Source organism: Anas platyrhynchos, chromosome 1, assembly GCF_047663525.1.
Source record: "Anas platyrhynchos isolate ZD024472 breed Pekin duck chromosome 1, IASCAAS_PekinDuck_T2T, whole genome shotgun sequence".
Classification (NCBI taxonomy): Eukaryota; Metazoa; Chordata; class Aves; order Anseriformes; family Anatidae; genus Anas; species Anas platyrhynchos.
Genome location: NC_092587.1, coordinates 53,899,810 through 53,924,110, shown reverse-complemented (window position 1 = coordinate 53,924,110; position 24,301 = coordinate 53,899,810). Strand labels below are relative to the sequence as shown.

General features: G+C 49.8%; 2 protein-coding genes and 2 long non-coding RNA genes across 5 annotated transcripts; 3 read left to right on the top strand and 1 right to left on the bottom strand.

Moving 5' to 3' along the window:
- The first annotated feature begins 2,883 nt into the window (after positions 1-2,883).
- ATF4 (activating transcription factor 4) lies at positions 2,884-5,811 on the top strand. Its single transcript, XM_027450937.3, has 3 exons — positions 2,884-3,117; positions 4,041-4,352; positions 4,870-5,811. Exons 2-3 carry the CDS (start codon positions 4,139-4,141, stop codon positions 5,718-5,720), a joined length of 1,065 nt encoding a protein of 354 aa, XP_027306738.2. The 5' UTR covers positions 2,884-3,117; positions 4,041-4,138; the 3' UTR covers positions 5,721-5,811.
- A 1,582-nt stretch (positions 5,812-7,393) lies between these two features.
- LOC140002459 (uncharacterized) lies at positions 7,394-12,131 on the top strand. The gene is made up of 4 exons (XR_011809117.1): positions 7,394-7,706; positions 8,102-8,386; positions 10,285-10,432; positions 10,574-12,131. It is a non-coding gene; the product is annotated as an uncharacterized lncRNA (long non-coding RNA).
- Positions 12,132-12,150: 19 nt separating this feature from the next.
- RPS19BP1 (ribosomal protein S19 binding protein 1) lies at positions 12,151-14,373 on the bottom strand. The gene is made up of 4 exons (XM_027450946.3): positions 14,261-14,373; positions 14,004-14,132; positions 13,772-13,869; positions 12,151-12,786 (listed from the first exon to the last, which is right to left on the bottom strand). The coding sequence occupies exons 1-4, from the start codon at positions 14,307-14,309 to the stop codon at positions 12,652-12,654; spliced, it is 411 nt and encodes a 136-aa protein (XP_027306747.3). The 5' UTR covers positions 14,310-14,373; the 3' UTR covers positions 12,151-12,651.
- Positions 14,357-18,977, top strand: LOC140002460 (uncharacterized). Of its 2 annotated transcripts, none has more exons than XR_011809120.1 (3): positions 14,357-15,249; positions 16,967-18,469; positions 18,585-18,977. It is a non-coding gene; the product is annotated as an uncharacterized lncRNA (long non-coding RNA). The 2 variants fall into 2 exon arrangements; XR_011809119.1 differs by having other exon boundaries at positions 14,507-14,928; positions 15,114-18,469.
- The last annotated feature ends 5,324 nt before the right edge of the window (positions 18,978-24,301 follow it).

Genomic DNA, 24,301 nt, shown 5'->3' with positions numbered 1-24,301 from the left:
GGTACCCAGGGCAGGAAAATAACATCAACGGTGCTAAAGCTGTTAACATGTCATCAGGAGTTTATCGACCATACTCATAAATTAATCTTCATTCAGAAGCCCCGTTTTTGTGCTGTAAATTCAATTTTCTTCAGAGCTATCAGACTTCTCTCCACAATGTCTGAGCTATAAATCTACTCCGCTATACTGGAAAGGGACATATGAGTTAGTGGGTAGCTAGTAGTTCTCTGCTTAGAAAATATTTTCTTTGTACAAAAATTCCCAAGGAATTGTTAATTGGGCTTAAAGAATTATCTTCTTGCTCAGTCAAAAACCTCCAGCTACGAAGGAGAAACCTCTGATGTAATATCTGCAAACACAGAGACACGATTTATAAAGGAATTAGAGATGTATCTCATTAAATTATGTAAGAACAGTAATTCTGCAGTCCTTCAGAAAACAAGGAAAAAATACACTGTTCCCTAAATGGCTGGACTTTGGTTACTTGATTTCACTTCTAGGATTAGGGATTGTAAAAAAAAATAAATCTGTCTGGAGCTCAAAACGCAGACAAATTTCTGCATTTACACACAAAATGGAAACCAGGCAGCTAGGAAACAGGCAGATCTGGGTTAAGTTCCTCATTGCATATTTCATTTTTGCTTGCGTGATTCTTGCTCACACGTACCCAGAGTCCTTTCCACAGGAATCTGTAATTACCTTTTCAAGATGAAGGATAGGGCGTGTATGTGTATAGCGTTTCTGTTTATTTAGCTACAATTACAGTTGTACAATCACCCTTTTCACTACAAGGAGGGGCAAGCAGGCAAGGTGGGGGATGTGAGAGCTCTCCCTTAGCTAGTCAGGACAGAGAGATGCTGTCCAGCCCCCCACTGGGCTTCACTGAAAGCTGCTGCATCCTCTGAAATTGTGCTTCGAAGCAAGATCTGCCTGCGTGTTTGTGCATTTGTCAGAACAGTCGTCTTGAAATCACTCAGTTGCTATCGTGGTGGTTTTGGATGTCAGAAGGCATTTTCCTCTGCTGCCTCCTCCATTTTAATGGGTCTTTTCAAAATCTGTGCTCGATTCCAGAGAAACAAAACAAAACAGCAACACAACAACCCAACACAGAGGGAAAAATGCCCTTTTCATTCAGCTGCCAGTGCTCAGTTTACAGAGGTGAAGTGACAGACCCTGATTTGTAGTGCTGATGGTAACATCTCACAGCTAAAAGTAGAAACCGGGTCATGTGTCCTCACAAATTATTAGTCGAGCTGTTTAATAAGTTCCAGACAGTTACACCTGTACAAACTCAGTCAAGGCCATGGCTTTACACAAATACTACCGAGCCCTAACTGGAAAACAGTGGAGCCGTTTGCAGAAGTAGCCAGGAGGAGTTTGACCTGCAGGACTATGATGTTTGAGCAAGCAAGGACCCACCTTAGCTCTCAGAGCTGATGGTGTGCTGTGGGGCTGGCAATGAGGAAAAGCAACGTTTGAAGCTAGATGGCTCTGACATAGTGAGGGAACACAGGAAAAGTGATCTTCCCAGCTCCCTTGAAGCTGTGTTTCTGGTGGCTGTGTGTCATGAGTGAAATGACGAGGGGACTGAAACCAGCAGAAAATTGTCCCTCTGAATTTTGTACTGGGTTAGCTAGCTGAGCTGGATGAATTGTACAGGCAGGGCTGGAGGTGGAGGGGTGCAGGGCTGCCTTCTCACCTAGCTGATTTAGATCAGATAAAACATAATGTGAAAGCGTGCATTAAAAACTTTCCAAGGTGAGGCTACTTTTTGCAGCTGTGAGGTGATGTAGGTGATCCACGAGTGCTCACATGGGTCCGAGTAATGGCTGCAGAGAGAACAGGGAAGCAACTGCGTCAATGTGAAATGGGAGGGGAGGAGAGATAAAGTTCTCGTTTCCCAGCTGGGGAATATCTGAATACAGCATTAGTTTTTGCGTAGGCTCAGTGCACTAATTAGACTCGGGCTCTCGGTTCCTTGGTAGCGCAGCTCCCTTCACAAACCACCCCAGGTCGACGCCACGCCATAGCCGTGAGGGCAGCAGCGTCGGTCAGGGACACGCACACCACCACACGTGCGGACACGCCACCCAAAAACAACCCAAAACAACCATAGCTTTAATCTCAGCGCTGCATGCGGGGGCAGGCCGGGAGGGGAGGCGGCGCTGCCCTGGGCTCACGCTTTATCAGGGGGAGCAGGAGGACATGGCGGCATGCCACCTCCTCGCTTCAGGGGAGCTGTGAGGAGGACGAGAGGGGCCATTAGAAATGAAGGGGACGGTGCTTGGAGAGACTAGGTCCGTGTAGGTGCAGGAAACCAACGAGAGGCACAATGGCGGTGGCATCAGCAGCCCCCCCCCCCCCCTATTAGGCGCCTCAGGACGCCATTTTGTCGCCCAGGTGCTCCTTCTCCCCCCCCCCCCCCCTCCCCTTCGCCTCCCCATTTGGCCTCCTCCGGGCCCCAGCCAATGGCAGCTCAGCGCGCACGTGAACGAGCGGCCGCCAGCCAATCAGCGCGCGCCGTGCCCGCGTGATCCCCCCCGAGCCGAGCGCCCCGTCTTTGTTGGCGGCAGGGGGAGCCCCCCCTCCCTCCCCCCCGACGGTCCCCGAGGGGAGGGGGGAGCGGCCTCAGCGCTCCGTCACGTGACCCCGCGACGGTTGGCGGCGCGGATGGACACCAAAATAGTCCCTCCGTTTAACTGCTCCGCGGTGGGCTTCCAGCCCTCATCGGTGGCTCCCGCGGCGATTTCATAGCAGAACGCCTGGAGTAGAAACCCAAAAACCGAAACTTAGGGGCTCTCGGGTGCTGGAGGGAGGCAGGTGACGCTAGGCGGAAGGACACCTCACGTCCGGCTCTCGGGCTGCGTAGCGCGGCCCTATATAAAGGCGGCGGGCGGGCGCTGCCACCTCATTGTGTGGGTGCTCCCGAGGTGACAGGCAGTGCTGGTGGCGGTGCGCGCAGAGCCTCCCCGCGCGGCGCCGAGCGGAGCAGCCCCCCCTCCCCTGGCCGCCATGGCTCTCTAAGGGCGGCAGGGCCAGCGGCGGCACCGGCCAGTGCACCAGGCGCAGCAGCAGCGGCGGCGGCCTCGGCACATCCCCGGCATCTGCAACCATGGCGTGAGTATCGGGTGTGAGGGGCGGGAGCTCGCTCCCCTGAGTGCCAGCCCTCGTTTGTTCTTTGTTTTCTCTTTAAAGTGATGTTCTGGGGTGGGTTTGTCATCCCTGTGACAATGAACGAAATCGCCTTGGGGGAAAAAAGTAGGGATTAAGGTTTGGGAGAGGAAGGGGAGCCCATCGTCCTGTGGGCTGAAACTTGGGGCATGTCGGGGGTAGCAGGAAACAGAACTTTAAAAAATAATAAAAAAAAAAGTCTCATATAATTCAAAAGAAAAAAAAAAAAAAACCTTCTAAAGGTTCGAAATTCCCCATTTAATGGAGGTCTCTGTGGGAGTAAGAGCAGTCCTTCCCAGGAAGGGCTGCTTATTCAGCATAGGGGAATGCCTTTGTAGGTGAGGAAGATGAGGCATCGGGTTTTAGTATAAACCCTATCTTCAGCGTTATGAGGAGATAAAAAGGAGCTATTAATAAGTCGGCAGCAGTACAATAATCCCTTAATACTCCAGCATTAAGTCTGTCCTGATTGTCTGGGGGGTGGGGGTGGTCCATGCCATCTGGGAGTGAAAAGGCAGTGTGAGCCACTAGGTGATGCTTTTTATTCCCTAGTTGGTAAGTGGTTTTATTTTTTAAAGGCTTATTAACCTTTTTCATGTTCTCCCCGGCAGCCACGCGGTGCCCAGCCCCGCTGGAAACGTGGCAGGCACAAAATGGCGGCCGGGCGGGGAGAGGGAAGTGGCGCGGTCACGAAATGGCTGCGGCTGGGGGGGGAGGGGGGGTGAGTCACAGGGGCGGGGCCGGCCCTGGCCATGTCTGAAAATGGTACAAATTTATACCGCCATACCCCCTGCAAAAGGCCTTTTTCATGAAAAGTTACCGTAGCAGAACAAGTGCTGATGGATTTTAACAAAATGTCTGTCTTTCAGGTTTTTCAAAGCACCACACAGCAGCACTGCTGTAGTCGACGCAAAGACCTTCAGCTTATCCACATCCTTCGACGTCAAAGCACGAAAAACTGACCAAGATGAGCCTCTTGAACAACGAGATGCTGTTGGGGGTGTCATCCCCCTTCAGCCAGCCGTGTTCGGTGGCTGAGGAAAGTCTGGGACTCCTAGATGACTACCTGGAGGTGGCCGAGCCCCTCAGTTCGCATGGGTTCTCCAGCGACAAGGCTAAGGCAGTCTCCTCCAATTGGCTCGCTGTGGACAGTTTAGGCAACACCATAGATAGCAGCCAGGGTAAGATAATATTTTACTCGCACAGGGTGCATCACGATTGCATATAATAAATTCTGGAACATTCCTATTCAGAAATAAAGTTGCGAGTCTTCTCATAAATGAGAAGGTAACTTACATACATGCCTTGGTTGGGAAACCATCTGTATAGCACTGCTTACACAACATAAAATTGCTGGTTACTGAACTGGCGTAGGATAAAATGACACTTCTGTTGCCTTTTTAATAACACACCAATGAATGCAGTAGTCTTCCCTGGAAGAGGTCACAAGAAACGAGCATGGTTGTGTGCTTCAAATGACCTCGAATTCTTAGAGTATTAGAGTAAGAGGGATGGAATGTCAGAACAGCGTAGGGCTTACGTTGCACCCCGCAGCCAATGTTAGTAGTCAAGTTCTTTAATAATAAAAGAGACAAGGGAGGTGTTAAAATTATTTTTGTGTCCTAGATAAGTTAAAGAAATGTGACTGGTTGCAATTTTACTGAAAAGTATCTTTTTCTTTTTTTTTCCCCTTTTCAGAGGATGCCTTCTCTGGCATGGAGTGGATGGTGGAGAAGATGGATCTGAAGGAATTTGATTTTGATGCCCTGTTAGGTATGGAACATCTGGACGCCACCGTCTCACCAGACGAGCTGATGGCCACGTTGGAAGACACGTGTGATCTCCTATTTGACCCTACCACCCAGGAATTTCACAGCAAAGAACCTCCACTGATCCCCGACCTAATCACCAATCTCCCCGAATCTCCAATTGGAGCAGATCCGATGGCCCCATTGGCTTCCCTCTGGTCTTTTCCCCTCTCCCCAGGGTCTCTTACTTCTACTCCAGAGCATTCATTTAGTTTAGAGCTAGGTAGTGAAGTGGATGTTCTGGAAGGAGAAAGAAAACTGGAGGGCCCCACCTTTGTGGTAGTGATCACTAAGTCTGAGAAGGAGGAGGAGAACCATTCCGATGATAGCGGGATATGCATGAGCCCAGACTCCTACCTGGGAACGCCCCAACACAGTCCTACCAATTCACTTGGATCCCTCAATGACAACCCCTTCCCTGCCGATGCCAGCTGTGGCGCTGTGCGGTCCAAACCCTATGATCAGCCTGCTGAGAAGGTAGTGTCAGCAAAGGTGAAAGGAGAGAAGAAAATAGATAAGAAACTGAAAAAGATGGAGCAGAATAAGACAGCTGCCACGCGCTACCGACAGAAGAAGAGGGCAGAGCAGGAGGCGCTGTCTGGGGAGTGCAGAGACTTGGAGCAGAAGAATCAGGCCCTGAAGGAGAAAGCAGATTCCCTGAGCAAGGAAATCCAGTACCTAAAAGATCTGATTGAAGAGGTCCGGAAGGCCAAGGTCAAAAGAGCTAGGGTCCCTGAGTAGGGTAGTCAATAGTTTTTATGTGCATGTATATAAGCTTGCTGCTAAAGCTGTGTATTGCTGTCTAATAAATTATTTTATAGTAAACTTGCAATTGTGTGTGAGGTAAATGGGTTCCTCTGAAGCATAACTTTCACCACATCACGCAATCATTGCAGGCCCCTGGATTCACAATGCTGGCCCACACAGCATGCTGCTTGTCCCACATGGGGAAATTGATGAAGTGTGGAAGTGCCTTCAGTTAATGCTGTCACTCATAATTCACATACAATTAAGTAAACTATTGAACCGGGGGAGATCATACTGCACTACACTCAGGTCTCTAGTAGCAAACACATACTCTACTTAGGAGTCTGTAGAACCATTTGAAGTACAAATTAAAGGTGCAAAATGCCTGTAGGGAAAGTTTCTTGGCCCTAGCCGGTGGGGTTTGGGTAGGGGCTGTCATGGGGCCAGTAAGTGGGGTTACACCGAGCACACTTAGTGGAAGGTGGTTTCATGCCTCAGTGTGAAAGTCCTAGAGGCCTCTTCACGCAGACGCTGAAGTGTGTCAAAGTTTTGGGGCCAGTTCAGCTCTACGGAAGCCGTGCAGCTGGTGGAAACACGGATGTGCTGCAGCAGCATGTGGGCAGGAGCTTCAGCCCGGCTCCTGGGCTGGCGTTTCTTGGTAAGGGCTGCGGTAAGCGAGGTAGTTCTCTGGTCCTGGAGAGTCAGGAGAAGACACAAGGGGGAAACGTGCTGTGATAGTATCTGTTACACGCAAAAGAACATAAAGATGGCAGGTAGGAGCCTGCATGGCGGGGTGGTTTCAGCCTGTAGGCATTACATTTATTAGTGTGCTTACATTTGTGGCAGTGTTAGGGATTTTTTTTTGTTTGGTTCGTTCTCTGAGGTTCCGAAATCCAGTAAGCTCCACGGTTGGGGCAGCTGTATCCTGCTAATCAGAGCATCAGGATTTGGGACATGCCCTTTACGAGCATTTTGTGTGTGTGATTTCTTTTTTTCCCACTGACACCCAGATGCAGTGATACCAGCAGACTCCTTAATCCCTGCTTGGCCTGCCAGAAGCAGCTTTGGCAAGTGGACACGTGCATCCTTCCCCGGGGAGTTAATATTCCTTCTCACTCGCACTGACATGACCCAGCAAGCTGCCCAGCTCCGGCGCCTGCACGTCCCAGCCTGGGCAGTGGCTTCAGGACCGCTGCTGGAACAAGAGGGGGAGGATGTCTTTTGTGTTACTTAAAACAATTTATTTTTCTTTCTGTCCTGCCTATTGCAGCCTTATGGGGTCCTGTTTCTGGCTCTTGAGTCCTTGAGCTAGGACTGCAGTCCTTGAGCCCTATTAATTTTCCCATCCTGGCACCACAACCTGGCAGGCCCATCATCCTGCTTTACGTGCTGCTTTGCTCTTCCAGGCCCTAGTGGTGACCACATGCAGGCAGGAGGGACTGCTCTGTTTTGGGAGGTAATGCAACCTGAAGGGTTTCCCTCAGATCAGCTGGACCTGAGAGGCTGGGGCTGGGGGTAATTAGAGGCAGGAGAGCCCAATGAGCAGGATAATCTCGCCCTTGATGGGCCAAATCCTTAATGTGCTTGTTATCAGCTGAGCCACAGAAAAAAAAAAAAAAACAACGATAACCTGTATAAGCAAGTGGCTTCTCCTTATAGGGCAAATCCCTCTTTTCCTCCCCAAACCAATCCTCCTGCCCAACCGCCTCCCTTTCCCTTAGATCCACTGCAGCTGAAGCTGGGCCGCAGGCTGGGCAGTGAGGGCAGCAGAACTTTGAATTCGGAGCTGCTTTGCTCTCTGCTGTGGATCCACACCTGCCTTTTATAGGGCTTCTTGCAGGGCACCCAGAAACCTGCCCTTTGAGAGCAGCTGGTGGCTTTGCTGTTTGCCCAGGCTCCGAGCTGCCAGCTCTTCAGAGGCAGCCAACGCGGCACCCTTACGCAACGCCTGCTGGAGCAGCGCTGCCTTTCCATGCTTTGGTAAGAGTTTTGCACTGGCTGAACACCAGGGCTGACTTTTCATGTTTTCCTTCATTCTTTAGAGGAACACCGAGGACACCGTCACATTAAAACCCCTTCCCACAGGAGGGGGAAGCATCTGAGCAGCTGCGCGCTTCCTACCCGGTGACTGATTTTGGGTTTTGCAGCCTGCAGGCTCCGTCTTCCTTTTCTCGCAGCCTCTCTGAAGAAACGTGCTTCAACCGAATCTTTGTGGTTACCGTACGGGATGATACCACATCCAGAAATAGATCGTGGTGCGTGTAACGGGGGCTTTATCTACCTAGAGGAGGCTTACTCAGAAACAGCATTTCCCCAATCTATACCATGTGAAAGCTCCCTATTTCTAGCTACCTTCCTCTTTGCCCTGCCTTTAGAGAGCCCCAGGTGCTCGTGCTTCTCTTTGGGGACGTCAAGAGGAAACCACTGCTGCTGACGGCTTCGTCACTTGCCCGTGTGGAGAACCAGGTGCACCCCTGCAGCACGCCTGCAAAAACAACCCCCCGGCTGCAGCTTTGGGGAAGGAAGAACGAGTGGCGATAAAAATCTTCTGAAGAGGTTTTGCCCTGGCAGAAAGCCCAGAAAGAACAGCAAGGACAGGCTGTCCTTCGGGAGATGAATGCTCCCTCGGCGCTGCCGAGCTGGACTGGTGGAAGGAAAAGGTAGGTTGTGCCAGCTGAAATAATTTCATGGGGTGGCCGTCACGTCACAGCCTGCTCTGCCCCGGCCCCAAGGCCATGTCATCTCCAGAGGTGAATCATGTGCCTCTTGAAAAAAAATCCTGCTCCCTGTCTTGCCCATGTTTCCCACAGCCTCCTCAAGGATTGCCTCAGCTTTTCATTTTTATTTGGAGGGGGGGTTGTGGTTCAGCTTCTGTTCTTGGCATATCCACAGACTTTCTCTGTGTTGACCAAGTGTGCTTTCTCACCCCTCTCTGCTGTGTGGCCACCCTTCTTCTCCTGTTACTACATCTAAGTCAAAGCCTTGGCTTTTGGTGGGAAATTTATATATTTTTGATCAAAATAACACCAGTTTTATCTTCCATAGCCTTAGGCCTTCAGGAACAACAGGGCCTGTCTTGTCCTTCCTATCCACTGTCCAACATAATTGCCATTTTGTGTGTGCTTATTTTTTCTTAACACAACTCAGGTAGCTTCTGGGACAACCTGCCTTCCTCTCTCCTGATATATTCTCAGCCTTACAGTGCAGACCAGCACACACACTCCTGTTACACCTCATTTCCCATGCAAAGACAGTCTTGGGATCTTACCACTTGTTGGGCCGAAGCAGCTCATCTTGCTGCATTTCCCATTCAAGCCGTTTAGCTGAGCCATGTGAATTAACACTGACCTAGACAGTGTTGTTTTGGCTACTCAGGTATCCCAGGTATGCTGCCTTCGCATTATTTTCAGTGCGCTCATGCAGTGTCAGAGGCCACCAAATGGAGCTCGCTCTCCCCACAAGCTCCAATTTCCATATTACACAGGCGCATGTTCTCAACATAATGGCTCTCTGCCTCTTCTTTCTCCTTTTTATCTCCTTCACGTGCTCACACCCTTCAGAAGAATGGCCGGGAGCAAGATCCGAGCACAGCAACCATGGCAGTTTAATTTCTGTGGGGCAGAGGCTTCCCCGAAGCACAAGCTTCGTGCCTTTTATTTTCCCTGCCCCCAGCAGTTAGGGGTTGGCACAGCTAATCCTGCTTGATGTAGCTAGGGATAGTCATGCAGACCTTTAATCCGTCTCAAGCCTACTAACCTTTCAGCCAGCATTGGCTCGAGCGCCGTATTTTGGGCTGTAAGCAGGCATTAGGCAGCTTGCCCCTTGTTACATTCCTTGTTTTCAGCTGATTGGGTTGTTCTTGTTTTGAAATGAAAATCTTCCATGTGCTTCACCTTTTATTTATTTACTTATCCTGAGCTATTCAGGGCAGTGCTGCTCTATATTTTTTTTCAATATCTGGTCCCTTATCCAAAGCATTTAGGAGCCCATCAGCGTTGTAGGTGCTGATGCTGGATCATCAGCATGGAAATGGAAGCCAGTCCTGAAAAAATAGCCTGGGACTGAGATTCCCAAAAGTTTTTAAAGATCCTTCCCCTCTTTGCAGTCCTTCCCTCTCTCCTGGTACACCTATACATTGCTATCACCTGTTGCTGCTTCCACGCTAGGAGAGCCCGGACTTGCTGATACAGCAGAGGCCGTGAGCCACGCGGCTTACACCGGCTTGTACCTGTCCAAACAGATTTTTCTGTTTTGCTTTCCACTCGCATAACAGAGGGGAGTAATAAAGCCATGAACCGGCTTTGTGAATCTTACTCACAACGAGCCAGTCTCACACCGAGCAGCTGGGAACCATTCTTCCTCCTCCGAACCGCTTCCCTGGAAAGGCTCTACCCCATTATTAATGCCCCAGAGCCTGTATTTGCATTTATATTAAAGCTGCTCCTTCCCATCCCGGCTCCCTGCTGCGTCTGGGTGGGGATGCGCTGTAAGATGGCACCCTCCCTCCTCCCCAGCTCAGCCACATCTCTCTCTTTTTTTTTTTTTTTTTTTGCTGCAGGATGCTCGGCTGGTGTCGCAGAGCTGGGAAGAGAGCCAGCAGCACGATGAGCTCAGCCTCCCCGCGCTCGCAGCTGCGCGGGAGAGAAATGCTGCCCGGCAGGTCCCAGGGATGTGGTGTCTCAGCTCCCAGCCTGCGAACTGCCCAGGTGGGAAGCAGGGTAGGAAAAAAAAAAAAACACAAACAAAGAAAATATTTCCCCCTTTAGCTTGAAGATATTCCCCTCAGGGGCCAGTTTCCATCCTTATCTACCCGGATCGCAAACAGCACTGCTGTTCTTCTTTCCTAGGAGCTCCAGCTCTGCGAGAGAAGAGGGGAAATCAAGGCTAAGACATGCCCGATCTTCACATTTGGCAAAAATGGTGGCTTATCTAGAACCACTCACTCACTTCTGCTTGCTTTTCCTCCCTCCTGCAAGGTGAGGTTTAATTTAGCTGAGGACACTGCTGGCTGTACAAACGAGTTTGATTCCATCTGACAGGTAGCTTTGCCCTCTCAAACAAGTACAGCACCTCGTGGCCTACAGCCACAGGTATGATGGTTACTTGTGCTGGCCCTAAAAGCCTTCCCAGCCAGCAACAAGAGCTCCCCTTTAACTTCAAAATCCCACATATCTGGGTGTTGTTGTCCTTGGGGAAAACAGCTCTGGGCCCCACTTTAAAGTTCCTTGTGGACTTTGAGAGAAAAGCTTTCCTCTTTGCTCATGTTTGCCAGCAAACAAGCTGGGTTTTGTACAAACGGAGCCAACCACGTTCCCCTAGCGCTGCTTCCTGCAACAACAAAGCTTTTGCTTTCCTCGAGCTGCAGAGGGTCGGCTCAGCAGCTGGACAACCACGGAAACGGGCGCGTTGGAGGGATTCCACACATCTCTCCATTTTCGGGAGTAGGAACACAATGGAGAAGAGAGGAACTGGCCTTCAAACCGTTTTATTTCGCTGCAGATGGTTGAACCGATCCCATTACAAGCAATCCCCTCCCCGACGCTGTTACACAACTTCCAGTACACAAACAGCAGCGTGTTCACTATTTCCCCTGTCTGGCCGCTGTACATCTGGGTGACCTCCCCTCTCATGCAAGCGAGGGGGAAAGCGCACGGCAGAGGCGACACAGACCTAACAGGATGCACCAGGAATTGCAGTCGGCTGGCAGGGAAGGGACACCAAATTCCTTCCAGTGCTAACAGCCGAGCAGCAGCTGCTCGGGTCAGCCAAGCCGCCTGCAATCAGTTCTGGAGCCTCGCCAAGGCTTGGCATTCAGCCTCCTCCTTACCTCTGTTGTTTCCAAAGGGCACACACCTCCCGTCTCCTTCGGGAAGGGGCAGGACAGGGCAGTGGCAGGAGCTTCCCAGAAGCCATTTACAGTGGTTCAGCAAGAAAAGGCGTCTGGAACAACACTCCCATCTGCTGGGCCATCTGGTTGTTGCAGCACGGAATTTAGCAGTTGTCAGATAGGAAAAAAACCCGTCCCTTCAGTCCAGCACCACGGCCTCTGGGTCAGAAGACTCAATCCTCTGGAGAAGTGCTCCTGGCTCTAGGAGCTGGCAGCGCCCAGCTGCAACTTCAGTGGGAACGCTTGGGTTGAAGCATCCAAAAGGCAGCTTTTCCCCCTAAGACCTCTTTTTTTAGAGAGGGGAGGACCGCGAGCAGGCAGAACAGCAGTCATCTCAGTTCCAACCTGTGCTTTTTGAAGACCTGAGCATGTCAGAGAGGACTAAATACGAGTGGCAACATGAATCAGAGAGGGGCCGTTCACACAACTGAGTCATCCCAGCGACAGGGATGCCTGGCTCAGAACAATGACCTGGTTTGTGTTTGCTTACAACCTGTCACAATCATCACTACCACAAAGGCAAGGATAGGCAGCATGTTGTTGCAACAACAACAGTTTAATCATAAATAACATACAAAGTGTTTTACAGTGATAAAAAACCTGTAACAGTAACAGAAACTGCAGGGCTCTTTGTGTTTTAGCAGTCTTTCGAGTTAACCTTCCTTTTTCGTGATTTATTTCTGCTGGTCTGAGGCATTTCTCCACTGAGATGGATGCAGCCAGCAGAAGCCTTATGTCCTGAGGAACAAGGTTCATTTTTGGATTGTCCCACCCTTCTACACCAAGAACACAAGGTGTGCTGGCTGGAGGAAGATAATTATGAGGACCACGCATTACAAAGCCAAGGGAACTTCCACATCCCCAGCAACCAGCTCTGCACAGGCGCAGCGTTTCCCTGCAAGTCTGACATTACAGAACTCGCTGACAAAGAGGCACATCTCCTGTGTCCCATCTCAAACACACAGAGGAAGCGTCTGTCCTGTGTTCTGAGTGCTCAGACGTGGAAGATTGGAGCTGCAGGAGTCCCTTTCATGCTGTTTACAGTGTCCCGAAGTATTCTCTCTCAAATTTACGGAAATCTTCCTCGGTAAAGACAGTGCCCTCGGGCTTCTTCTTTGCCTTCTTCTCTGGAGGTCGATCCTTCGACTTCCTACCTCTGTTCTGGGTGAGAATCTTCAAACGGAAAGGGAAAAACAACAGTCGTTGTTAGTCAGACCAGGTCACAAAACTGATTTTCAAGCCCACCTCCCATGCCCTTGTCATTCTGCTGGTACCCTGCCGCATTCTGGAATGCCTCCGCAGAGGAATTCAAGGAGGCATTGAATTCAGAGGAAGGCAAACACTGATGTTAACCAAAGCAGGTCACGGAGACAACAACAAATATCCATGTAGTATTCAGAGCCAAACATGGAAACCACCCTCTGACAGCGAACTTCTCTGAAACTGGGCTGCTTTTGTCCTATCTAACCACAAGAGAGCCCCAAAAAGTTTGTGGAATTTCCTCAATGTTTTCTAAGACACTGCTGTGGTCTTTTACAGTCTCATGCCCGAGAAACACTGGACTAAACCACTTTGTGTAAGTCAAAAGTCCCCTTCTCATAAAAATAGCACAATAAACACTCAGTGTCAGCTATTTGCCTGTCTGACTCTTGGCACCGCACTATCTTTGGGAAAGACCACTGGTTAAATTCTCAAGTTATGAGAAGCATCGTTCAAGATGCTGGGAAATTCCTGCCACGTGAGTCAGCATCGTACCTAGATCCTTGCCAAAACAGCCTCTAGCTACAGAGAAGAACACTTCAACAGTAAGAAAGTGTGAACCAGTAAATCTCTGCCAGCTGAAACTATGAAACACCTTTGGTAACTAGGCAAAGCCAACAGTGACAGCAGATTTTAGCTAGCATCTAAGAACATAGTAGGAAATAAGATAATGAGAGTTTAAAGCTGTTTTGCCTGAGCACATGGAAATTCCTCAAAGTAACTACAGGGCAGAGACTTAACAGTTTTGCATGGGGCCTAAGCTGGACGATAAAGGGAATTATCCCCAGATTGTCCATCTCAGACCCAATGCATAAGAGTCAGGTTTCTGCCTGGTAGTGCCCTGCACTCCTCAGGGGATGCAGACCCCCACACACCCCCAAAAAAGTGTCAGCCTTACCTGTTGGGTGACAGCTTTGTCTGCCACGCACCGCCCGCTCGTCATGTACTGCAGGTTTTCTCTCAAGTGACTCACGGCCTTCTTCTTGTGGTACTCCTCTAGACCAGAGCACAGCGGGAAAAACACATCAGCAACCACAGGACTGCTGCGGGACCCCCCCTGTGCTTCAAGGGGAGGGGGGGGGCACCCGTGAGGACGGGCTGGGGATGAGGGGAGCGGGGCCGGGACTCACCTATGGCCGATTTCACGACCCTGCCCTTGATCGTGGCCTTGCTCCTCCCGGGCCCTTTCGCCGCCTTCCTCCGCCGCGTCCTGGGGCCGCCGCTCCCCGCCTGGAGGCCGGGCGGGGCCTTCCCGCGGCCTGCAGGGGCAGAGGGGCACGGTTAGTGCGGCCGCACGAGGTAACCACACCCTTAATCCCAACCATAACCCCAAACATAACCATAAAATTAAAATTAAATTAAATTAAATTAACCCCAGCCCCCTCACCCCGCGCCTCCAGCAGCTCCAGGCCCCTCCGCAGCAGCGACGCCGACATGGCCGCCCGCCCGCTTCCGCCTCGCCGCCCCCACTTCCGCCCTCACCTGAAGCCGCTTCCGCTCGCCGCGCTTCCGTCTTCGCGCCCGGCGCGGGGAAGGGCTGGGCGGGAAAGGCGCGGCGCCATGTTGGGGCGCCATGTTGGGGGGGGGGGGTTCCCTCAGGGGACATGGCGGTGCCATGGAGAGCCCTGTGCTGGCTGCTGGCCCTTCCCCCTGCCCTCCCTGTGCACTGTGTGGGGCTGCAGGCTCCCCCTTATAAACCCTAACCGAGCTGCTGCTCACAGCCTGCAGCCCCTGCCACCGTGGTGGTGATCACAGGGGAGATCATGACAGGCTGAGGGGAGAGGGAGCAGCCAGCAGCGCTAGTTGAAAAATAGTTAAAAAAATACATTTAACGCCGTGCCCGACTCCTCAGGCGCAGAGCTTCGCTCTGCCAAAATGTTCATCTATTATTCAGCATTACTCCAGTCTATTTATTTAAAGCGTTCCTCCCCTGTTTTTGCCTCCCCAGAGACGGGATGCTAATGTCTGCTAAATTTAGCTGTCATCTGAATAAAGCTTATTCAATTACAGCCGGTGCTGGCAGTAGCAAGCTGGTTCTGGAGGAGAAAGAAAGAGGTTTGTTCTCCCTCAAATATGGCCTGCAGGGAGAGAGACACGAGCAGGGCTCGTTCTGTGCAGGAATGATCTCTGGTGGTGACTGATAACAGTTAAGCTGGGGTTCGTTAACAGGCACCCATTCTTTGCAGATTGTTCTCCAGCCTCTGCAGATGTCACCTCAACGTGTCTCTTGTTATTCCTAGCTCTCTTCTGAATCTCTGGGTGGTTCCTGGCATCTTGTGTCAGTGCTTGGCATTGCTGTGGTGCTAATGCATCTTCCCGGGCAAGACCTACTCGGTGCTTATTCCTGGGAAACATTAACCATCTACTTCCTATTCGGTATGTCAATTCTCACTCGGGTTTTTCCTTTTTAAAGTAACCCAACCCATGTTATGATTGATTTGGACGGACAGTCACTGCATGCATAGTGCACAGCACTTCCCAATTATCTTGTTTTCCGCTAAGCCAGCCACAACAGAGGTTGCTCAGCTCCTCGTTCTGTACCAGGTCTGTCCCTCCAGTCAAATGCAAGTTAGCAAATTTATGGGGAGACTATTGCACTTTTTCAAAGCAGATGCTGAGCAAGAAGGGATTTAAGAGCTTATTGAGGAAATCAAAGAGAACATTTGATTCACTACAATATTTGTCACTGCTTGTATATTCCGAATATCTTTATTTTGATCAGAGTGAGATAAATGATAGCTGCCGGTGGTATTACTGTGGGGAAAGAATTTCCCAAAATACCTCATCAGTCAAATGTTCTCTTTTATCCCCTAAAATACAATTTACAGGTTCTTTGTAAGCTGTTCGTAGTAATATATCACACTATATATTCACGATAGCTTATTCTACTGCTTAAACCCTACATTTACATCACTTAACTTTACCAGGCTCACCTAATACGTTATAACACATGCTTAGTGTCAAAACTGTAGCATCATAAATGTCTTATGAGGGCACCTGATGCAAAAACATCTTCATTATCACCACTGCAAAACACATTTACATTTAACAAATTAGTGTGGTACCGGCTGCGCTGATTTATCATCCCATTGTTGGAAAATATATGCCCTTTTTATCTCAAAAGCAAACCACTGCAAATACTATTGTATTTCTGTTTCTGTTGTGCCAATTAGTAACGCTCTCAATTATGTAGGTCTCTCAGAAAACCTGACTCCCTTCTTATTAAATACCGTCAGGAGCAAGAAACCGTAATACAGACAACTCCTCTTTTGACCAGCAAGGCTGAGCGCAGACCTGCTATGATTTTAGTCTGCAATTACCTGCAGAATAAAATGTAACAAGCTCACAGGGGTCATTTTGGTGAAAAGGAAAGGCAAGGCACTTCCTTTAACTGCATTTACAGTCTCCTGCATCAGTCCTGCCAGGCTCTTGGAGCTGGTTAGTGCACCAAGAAGTGAAATGGAATCGCTTGGTGCTGTGTGCGTTCCCGGGGTTTGGATCTGTTGCTGCCCTAGAACTATGCTAAGATCACTGTCCAACACGGGCCATGGATTTTTAAACAGTTTGCAAAACCAAGTACCTATTATTAAGACATTATGTTTCTTCCGCTCCTCCTAACAGGATCTGGCAGCCTTTCTCAGGGGATGGTCATTAATGTTTCCCCTAACCGCATTCGGGCTTCAGCTGTGCTTGGTCTTGGCAGACACGGTGATAACAGCATCTGTCATGTCTCTGTCTGGGTGACTTTGGTACAGCTAATACCTGCCGTGCTCCTGCACTCACAGATGCAGGTTTCTCCCTTACTCTTTGGCTTTAATAGAAAATTATGCTTACACCATTTTCCTGCAGTGCTAAGCGAGATCAGTTTATTGTCCTATATCAGGAATGTACTGGGTTTTGCCTGCGTATTATATGTCCCTTTAAACCTGTATATATGTAGAATTTAGGCATTTGGATCACATAATCTCATCTGCTGTGTGTCATAAACCATAAAATTCCCTCTGGTGACCTCAGATGAAGTTTGCTAACCTGTGTTTGATAAATCTGCTTTGTGCTGAGCACAGCATATAACATGCTGTATTTCTTTTCGTAGGCACTTCCATGGCTTTATCACTCTCACAGTGAAGATATGTTCCTTTTTCATCATGATATATACATTTAACTATCACTTTCTTTTACCCAAATCACCACTGAGAGCAGATGAGCAGCCCCTAAAAACAGCTTTTTCCCAACTGGTATGTTCTCTTCAAAATTTAATGTTAGGAGACTTTGCGCCTATGTCAGTAAAAAAAAATAAATAAATTGGTATTTCATTGTACTCTTTAAGGCCTCTGCTCAAATTAAAATTTCATCCAAGAACGCTTAATCACTTAGTGCTCCCTCAAAAATCACTACAGTTAGCTCTCTGAAACGCTTTGGGGACAGAATGAATGTCAAATGGCGTTCATTTAAATGTGTAACATCCAAATAAATCGCTGTCTTAGAGCTGGAATAATCTAACTTGTGATGGCAAAAACCACAGGCACAGCCTTTCAGACAGAGAATGTCTTTGTTGCTGAGAGTTAAGTTATCTTCGAAAGCTTTCTGCTGCTAATGTTTGTGTTTTATGGCTTGCTTTAAATCTCATGCCTCAGTGGGTACCCGTGAGCTGGCTGGCTTTTCAATTACAAATAACCCAGCATACAGATCAGTTTAAGTTTAAATAACTTCCTTATGTGGCTGTTATAAGTTCACTTTCTGCTTTATTTCCTACGGCACTGAAAAATGGAGATTTTCCTCGTTTGAATGCGTTGATGGAGTTTCTGCTTCATCGTGGAGTGGCTGCTCTTCCCCCTATTACTCCAGGCTTTGGAAGATTTCTGAGATTCTCATACATCTGGCCTGTGCCACCTTATTATTATGTACTAAGCGGTGACAAAGGCATTAATGATATTCGTGGTTAATCATACTGCTGTCTGTGGCAGCTCATAATAGCTGTTTGTTTGCTCTTTTTTATGTTCCAGCGTCTGGTTTCAGGGGGCTACGTAGGAGTCCCAGCTTGAAGGAACGTTCTGAGGAGTGTTAGAAAACAGAAGCAGCAGTAGACATAAAATACAACAATGGCAAGCATTCATTTCGTCTAGGACTGCTTTTTAAACAGCCTTATGATTTTGGGAAACGGGATCCTGATGTTTGAACACTCGGTAGTGTCCGTGCTGACAAATAACATCTGCATTTTTTCTTTCAGAATGAATCAGGCTGATTTTCAAGCTGATTTCTAACAGATTTTCACCTTTGTATGCTCCTTCACGCGTGGATTATAGGACGTGCTTTGCTCTGGACAGCTGTCCGGTTTCACCACGTCCAGCACTACGTTATGATGCCTTATTCAAAGCTGCTGTCATTAATATTTATCTGTGTTTGCCAACCTCGAGCGGTTTGTGTTGTGGTCACTGTTCCTACAAAGACCCGTGGATCGCTGCCTGCCCTGTACCTCGAGTACGTAGGAACCTTTGTCCTTTAGCTGTGTGACATGCCTCTGAAAAGTGATTTGACTTGGTGGCCTGCTGTGTTTGAACAAGTGCAGGACAATGCTTTGATTCACACCCTTGTGTGGGTAAGTTTTTAGCTACTGCAGATGGATAGAAAGTCTTTTATTCTGATTTTCTACTGTTTTGTTTTAATCCAGGGCAGATTCTTACCTCTTCCATGCACTTTTCATCCTTTTCCAGGTAAGCAAGAAACTGGCTCTGTATCACACAACTTCTGCAAATAATGTTGGCTTAGGCTGAGCCTAAATCAGCTTCCCACTGCACTGGATGCTGCAGTTAGAAATGAACTCTGCCCCTGGAAAAGACAGTTGTTAGTCTCTTGTACAGATAAGGAGGCACAAAGATGAAGCACCTCACAAAATATCTGAGACGGGTTGTGTTCAAACTAGATCTTCTGAATGAGAATGTGGGGGCTCAACCCAAAACATCTCCTTTCCTCTGTGTGCTGCTTTTTGGCTCCAAATGGGAGGACAGTCAGCAGCAGTACCTTTGCTGAAGCTGTGAGAGCCAGCTTTGTGGACAGAGGTGATGTTTTTAAGAACATAAATGTTAAATTTGGAGAAAAAACATACAAACAAACATACAAGCCTTTTGTTGAAGCTTAGAATACCAGGAGAAAGCACTTTGTTAGTCAATCTTGTGGGCAATAAAGACCTGGTGTCACAAGGTTTTTGTGGTCAGAAATAATGGAAGTTTGCATCCAGAATCACAGAAATGACTGAACTTCCAGCACTCTCGTGATCTTTATCTTTGCCTGAAGGTAAAAATCTCCTCTGAGGGATGTCTGCTGCTGTTGCTTGCCTCCTAGAACGGCGCAGGCAAAGAGGTCTGCAGCTGGAGGTAACAATTTCCCTTTCTCTTTCCCACCACTATCCTTAAATGTCAGGGAAGGGAGGAAGCAGTAGAAGGATCTTGACCTTTTTCTTTTGTTTCACCTTTGGTTTGCAACTTAACTCTTTATTCCTCCCTTACATTGGTTGATTTGCTCTTCCCGGCTTGCTTTTGTGCTTTAGACAAAACTACAGATATTCTGTGCCAGAATCTGTGAAATTCACCCCTCAAAATACGCCCAGGTTCCCACAGCAAATGGACAGAAATGGAAACGGGGATTTTGAAACAGTATTGAGTGTAACATCAAATTCCTTAACTAGAGAGATTTGTAAAGAGGCTGTAGCTCTCAATTCTGGAAATAGCGTGGCCTTTGATAACACAAAGTCTAATTTCTTCCAGGAAGGATGTGTTTTATCCCTGATTACAAAGGAAATAATGATTCCTCATGTAAAGAGTATTAGAGCTGAGCATTCTTAAGTAACCCCATGCTGTGCAGATGAGGAATTGGGGACTGTCAGTCATTGCTGAACGTGTCTGCTTTCAAAGCAGTGACAAAGAGGTGGAAGGCTGTGTGTTTTGTTCCCAGCCTCCCTGCTCCAGGGCCTTAAAATGTTTACAAGCCCCAGAGCTGGCTCTGGATGCAGCGAAGTTTAGCTAGTTATGCCTGTCACCTACCATTACGGGTTTGGAGACAGACAGGAGAGATGGGCTGGGGTTGTCACAGGCTTTTGCTGCCTTAGGCGGGCCTTGTGAGCTGATTTCTCTGCTGCGTGATGCAGAGCAGGAGCAGAGCAGGAGCGCTCTGCAGGAGGTCTGTACACACCCAGACCGAGTACCCGCTAAAGAATGCAGCGGTTCAGGTCACAGGGTGCAGGGAGTGTCAGAGCCTGTTCCTGCCATCGGCAGGAGGCAGAGACGCTGCGTGTGTTAGGTGTGAGCAAGTAGATGACCTGATCCGCATGGTGGCGGAGCTCAAGGAGGAGGTGGAGAGGCTGAGGGCCATCAGGGAGTGTGAGCGGGAGATAGACTTCTGGAGCAACTCCCTGCAGGGCCTCAAGGAGAGGTACCGGGGTGAGACACCCCAAATGGGGGTGGACACCCTGCCCAGTCGCCGTCGGGCAGAGGGAGGGGATCTGGGAGCTGAGGAGAAATGGAAACAGGTCCCTGCTCGACATCGCAGGCGATGCCCTCCTCTTCCGACCCCACCTTCCCAGGTGCCCTTACAAAACAGGTTTGAGGCCCTGGAGAATGAGAGATCAACAGAGACTGAGGAAGAGGTAGAAAGTGTCCCCAGGAGGACTCCTAGGGTGAGGAGGTCAACTCCACACATCAGGACTGCCTCCACCAAGAACGAAAGAAGGGTGATTGTTGTGGGTGACTCTGTCCTTAGGGGAACAGAGGGCCCTATTTGTCGGCCTGACCCTACCCGTAGGGAGGTCTGCTGCCTCCCTGGGGCCAGGGTCAGGGACATTGCCAAGAAGGTCAAGCACCTGGTACGGCCCACTGACTACTACCCGCTATTGGTCTTTCAGGCTGGTAGCGATGAAGTAGCAAAGAGGAGTCCAAAGGCGATCAAAAGAGACTTTAGGGATTTGGGGCGACAACTTAGAGGTTCAGGCACGCAGGTTGTGTTTGCCTCTGTCCTTCCGATAGGGGGGATGGAAGCTGAAAGGTGCGCTGTTCGCATAAACTCGTGGCTTCGTGACTGGTGTGACCGGCACAACTTTGGGTTCTTTGATCACGGGAAGGTCTATGCTACACCGGGCCTGATGGCACCGGATGGGATGGGCCTCTCTCGGAGAGGGGTAAGGATCTTGGGTCAGGAGTTGGCAGGGCTGATAGATAGGGCTTTAAACTAGAGTCGAAGGGGGAAGGGGCTAAAACCAGGCACGCCGGTGAAGACCTAAGGGATGGTACGCTAGAATCAGAGGGGCTGTGTGCCAGTGAGGTCCTTCGGTTCGATCCACGAGGTGCTGAGTGTAAGGAGACGCACCTGAAATGCTTCTACACAAACGCACGCAGTATGAGGAATAAAATGGATGAGCTAGAAGTCCTGGCCCAGTCCCGCAACTACGACATCATCGGCATAAGCGAAACCTGGTGGGATGAGTCCTGTGACTGGGGTGTTGCGATAGACGGTTACAGGCTCTTCAGGAGGGACAGGCAGGGTAGGCGAGGTGGTGGGGTGGCGATGTATGTGAAGCAGGGGCTGGACTGTGTGGAACTTCAGGTCGGCGATGGCAAAGTTGAGAGCCTCTGGGTAAGGATCAAGGGACGAACGAATAAAGGGGATGTCGTTGTGGGAGTCTATTACAGACCGCCTGGCCAGGACGATAGCGCCGATAACTTATTCTTTACAGAACTAAGAGAGGCCTCGAGATTAACTCCCCTTGTCCTTATGGGGGACTTCAACTTGCCAGACGTTAACTGGGAGTGCCACACGGCTGACACGAGCAAGTCCAGGAGGTTCATGAAGCACCTAGATGATAACTTCTTGGTGCAGGTGCTGACGGAGCCAACTAGGAAAGGTGCCCTCCTAGACCTGTTGCTAGAAAACAGAGAGGGTCTGGTGGGAGATGTGGTGATTGGTGGCCGCCTCGGTCATAGCGACCATGAAGTGGTTGAGTTCAAAATTTACGGTGACAGAAGGAAAAGTGCCACCAAAACCTCATCCCTAGATATGGGGAAGGCGGACTTCAGGCTGCTAGGGGAACTAGTCAGCAAGGTCCCCTGGGAAGCTGCTCTTGAAGGCCTTGATGTCCACCAGTGCTGGTCACTCTTTAAGCGATGCCTCCTAGAAGCACAAGATCAGGCGATTCCTAAATATCGCAAGTCAGGCAGGCGGGGCAGGAGGCCGGCGTGGCTGACCAGGAACATTCTAATGGAGATTAGGCGGAAACAGAGAGTGTTTCGCTACTGGAAGGAGGGCCGGGTGACATGGAAAGAATACAGGGATGCTGCTCGTGTCTGTAGGAAGAAAATTCGTGTGGCTAAAGCACACCTAGAGTTGAAGCTGGCTGTGTCTGTGAGAGAAAATAAAAAGGGTTTTTTTAGATATGTGAATGGAAAAAGGAGAACTAAAGAATACATAGGGCCGCTCCTTGACAGGGAAGGTCTTCTCACAGACGATGACATAGGCAAAGCAGAGACGCTTAACGCCTTCTTTGCCTCTGTCTTCAATGCCGATGATGGGCTTCGGGACCCAGGGTGCCCCGAGCTGGAGGACCGGGACGGTGGGGATGACAAACTCCCGACCGACCCTGAACGTGTGCGGGATCTGCTACTCCACCTGGATCCCTACAAGTCCATGGGTCCGGATGGGATTCATCCCCGGGTGCTGAAGGAGCTGGCGGACGTCATCGCGGAACCTCTCTCAATTATTTTTCAACGATCCTGGGAGTCTGGAGAGGTCCCGGTAGACTGGAAGCTGGCAAATGTTGTGCCGATTTTCAAGAAGGGTCAGAAAGAAGACCCTAGCAATTACAGGCCTGTCAGTCTCACGTCAGTGCCTGGTAAAATCATGGAGAAGATGGTTCTCGAACGTATTGAGGCGCACCTGGGGGACAAAGCAGTCATTGGTCCCAGCCAGCATGGGTTTGTGAAGGGTAGGTCCTGCCTAACTAACCTGATTTCCTTTTATGATAAGATCACCCGTATGGTGGACCAAGGGAAACCAGCTGATGTGATTTTTTTGGACTTCAGCAAGGCTTTTGACACGGTTTCCCATAGGATCCTACTGGACAAAATGTCCAGCATACAGCTAAATAAAAACATCATACGATGGGTGAGCAATTGGCTAACGGGCAGGGCCCAAAGGGTTATGGTGAATGGGGCTGCGTCAGGCTGGCGGGCGGTCACCAGTGGGGTCCCTCAAGGCTCCATTTTAGGGCCGGTACTTTTCAATATTTTTATAAACGATCTGGATGTAGGAATAGAAGGCATTTTGAGCAAGTTTGCTGATGACACCAAACTTGGAGGAGTTGTGGACTCGAATGAGGGTGGAAAGGCCTTGCAGAGGGATCTGGATAGGTTGGAGAGCTGGGCGATCGCCAACCGCATGAAGTTCAATAAGAGCAAGTGCCGGGTCCTGCACCTGGGACGGGGAAACCCTGGCTGCACGTACAGACTGGGCGATGAGACGCTGGAGAGCAGCCTAGAAGAGAGGGATCTGGGGGTCGTGGTAGACAGCAAGTTGAATATGAGCCAGCAGTGTGCCCTGGCAGCCAGGAGGGCCAACCGTGTCCTGGGGTGCATCAAGCACGGCATCGCTAGTAGGTCGAGGGAGGTGATTGTCCCGCTCTACTCTGCGCTGGTGCGGCCTCACCTCGAGTACTGTGTGCAGTTCTGGGCACCACAGTATAAAAAGGACATGAAACTGTTGGAGAGTGTCCAGAGGAGGGCTACGAAGATGGTGAAAGGCCTGGAGGGGAAGACGTACGAGGAACGGCTGAGGGCACTGGGCCTGTTCAGCCTGGAGAAGAGGAGGCTGAGGGGAGACCTCATCGCAGTCTACAACTTCCTCGTAAGGGGGTGTCGAGAGGCAGGAGACCTTTTCTCCATTAACACCAGCGACAGGACCCGCGGGAATGGGGTTAAGCTGAGGCAGGGGAAGTTTAGGCTGGACATCAGGAAGGGGTTCTTCACAGAGAGAGTGGTTGCACACTGGAACAGGCTCCCCAGGGAAGTGGTCACTGCACCGAGCCTGACTGAATTTAAGAAGAGATTGGACTGTGCACTTAGTCACATGGTCTGAACTTGGGTAGACCTGTGCGGTGTCAAGAGTTGGACTTGATGATCCTTAAGGGTCCCTTCCAACTCAGGATATTCTATGATTCTATGATTCTATGATTCATTGCTGGCTGCTGCAGCTCCTGTCCGCTCCATCCTCTGCTGCCACAAGCCTGACCTCCCGGAGGATGGAGGTTCAGTGTCCAAAGGTGTGGCGTGGCCCCACTCTTCCCCAGTCCCTTTAGGCTTGAGAAGGAGCCGGTTAGAGACAGGAGGAAGAGCAGAGGGGAGCAGAGGGAAGGGCTCAGGAAGGTGTTGAAAAGAAGATGTCCCTGGCC

What these genes read in the sequence shown, in the direction of transcription:
- ATF4 (XM_027450937.3), top strand. Translation starts at nt 4,139, where the DNA reads ATGAGCCTCTTGAACAACGAGATGCTGTTGGGGGTGTCATCCCCCTTC. An exon ending in CACCATAGATAGCAGCCAGG is followed by an intron (nt 4,353 to 4,869) that starts GTAAGATAATAT and finishes TCCCCTTTTCAG; the next exon opens with AGGATGCCTTCTCTGGCATG.
- RPS19BP1 (XM_027450946.3), bottom strand. Translation starts at nt 14,309, where the DNA reads ATGTCGGCGTCGCTGCTGCGGAGGGGCCTGGAGCTGCTGGAGGCGCGG. An exon ending in GGTCGTGAAATCGGCCATAG is followed by an intron (nt 13,870 to 14,003) that starts GTGAGTCCCGGC and finishes GCTCTGGTCTAG; the next exon opens with AGGAGTACCACAAGAAGAAG. An exon ending in ACAAAGCTGTCACCCAACAG is followed by an intron (nt 12,787 to 13,771) that starts GTAAGGCTGACA and finishes TTCCGTTTGAAG; the next exon opens with ATTCTCACCCAGAACAGAGG.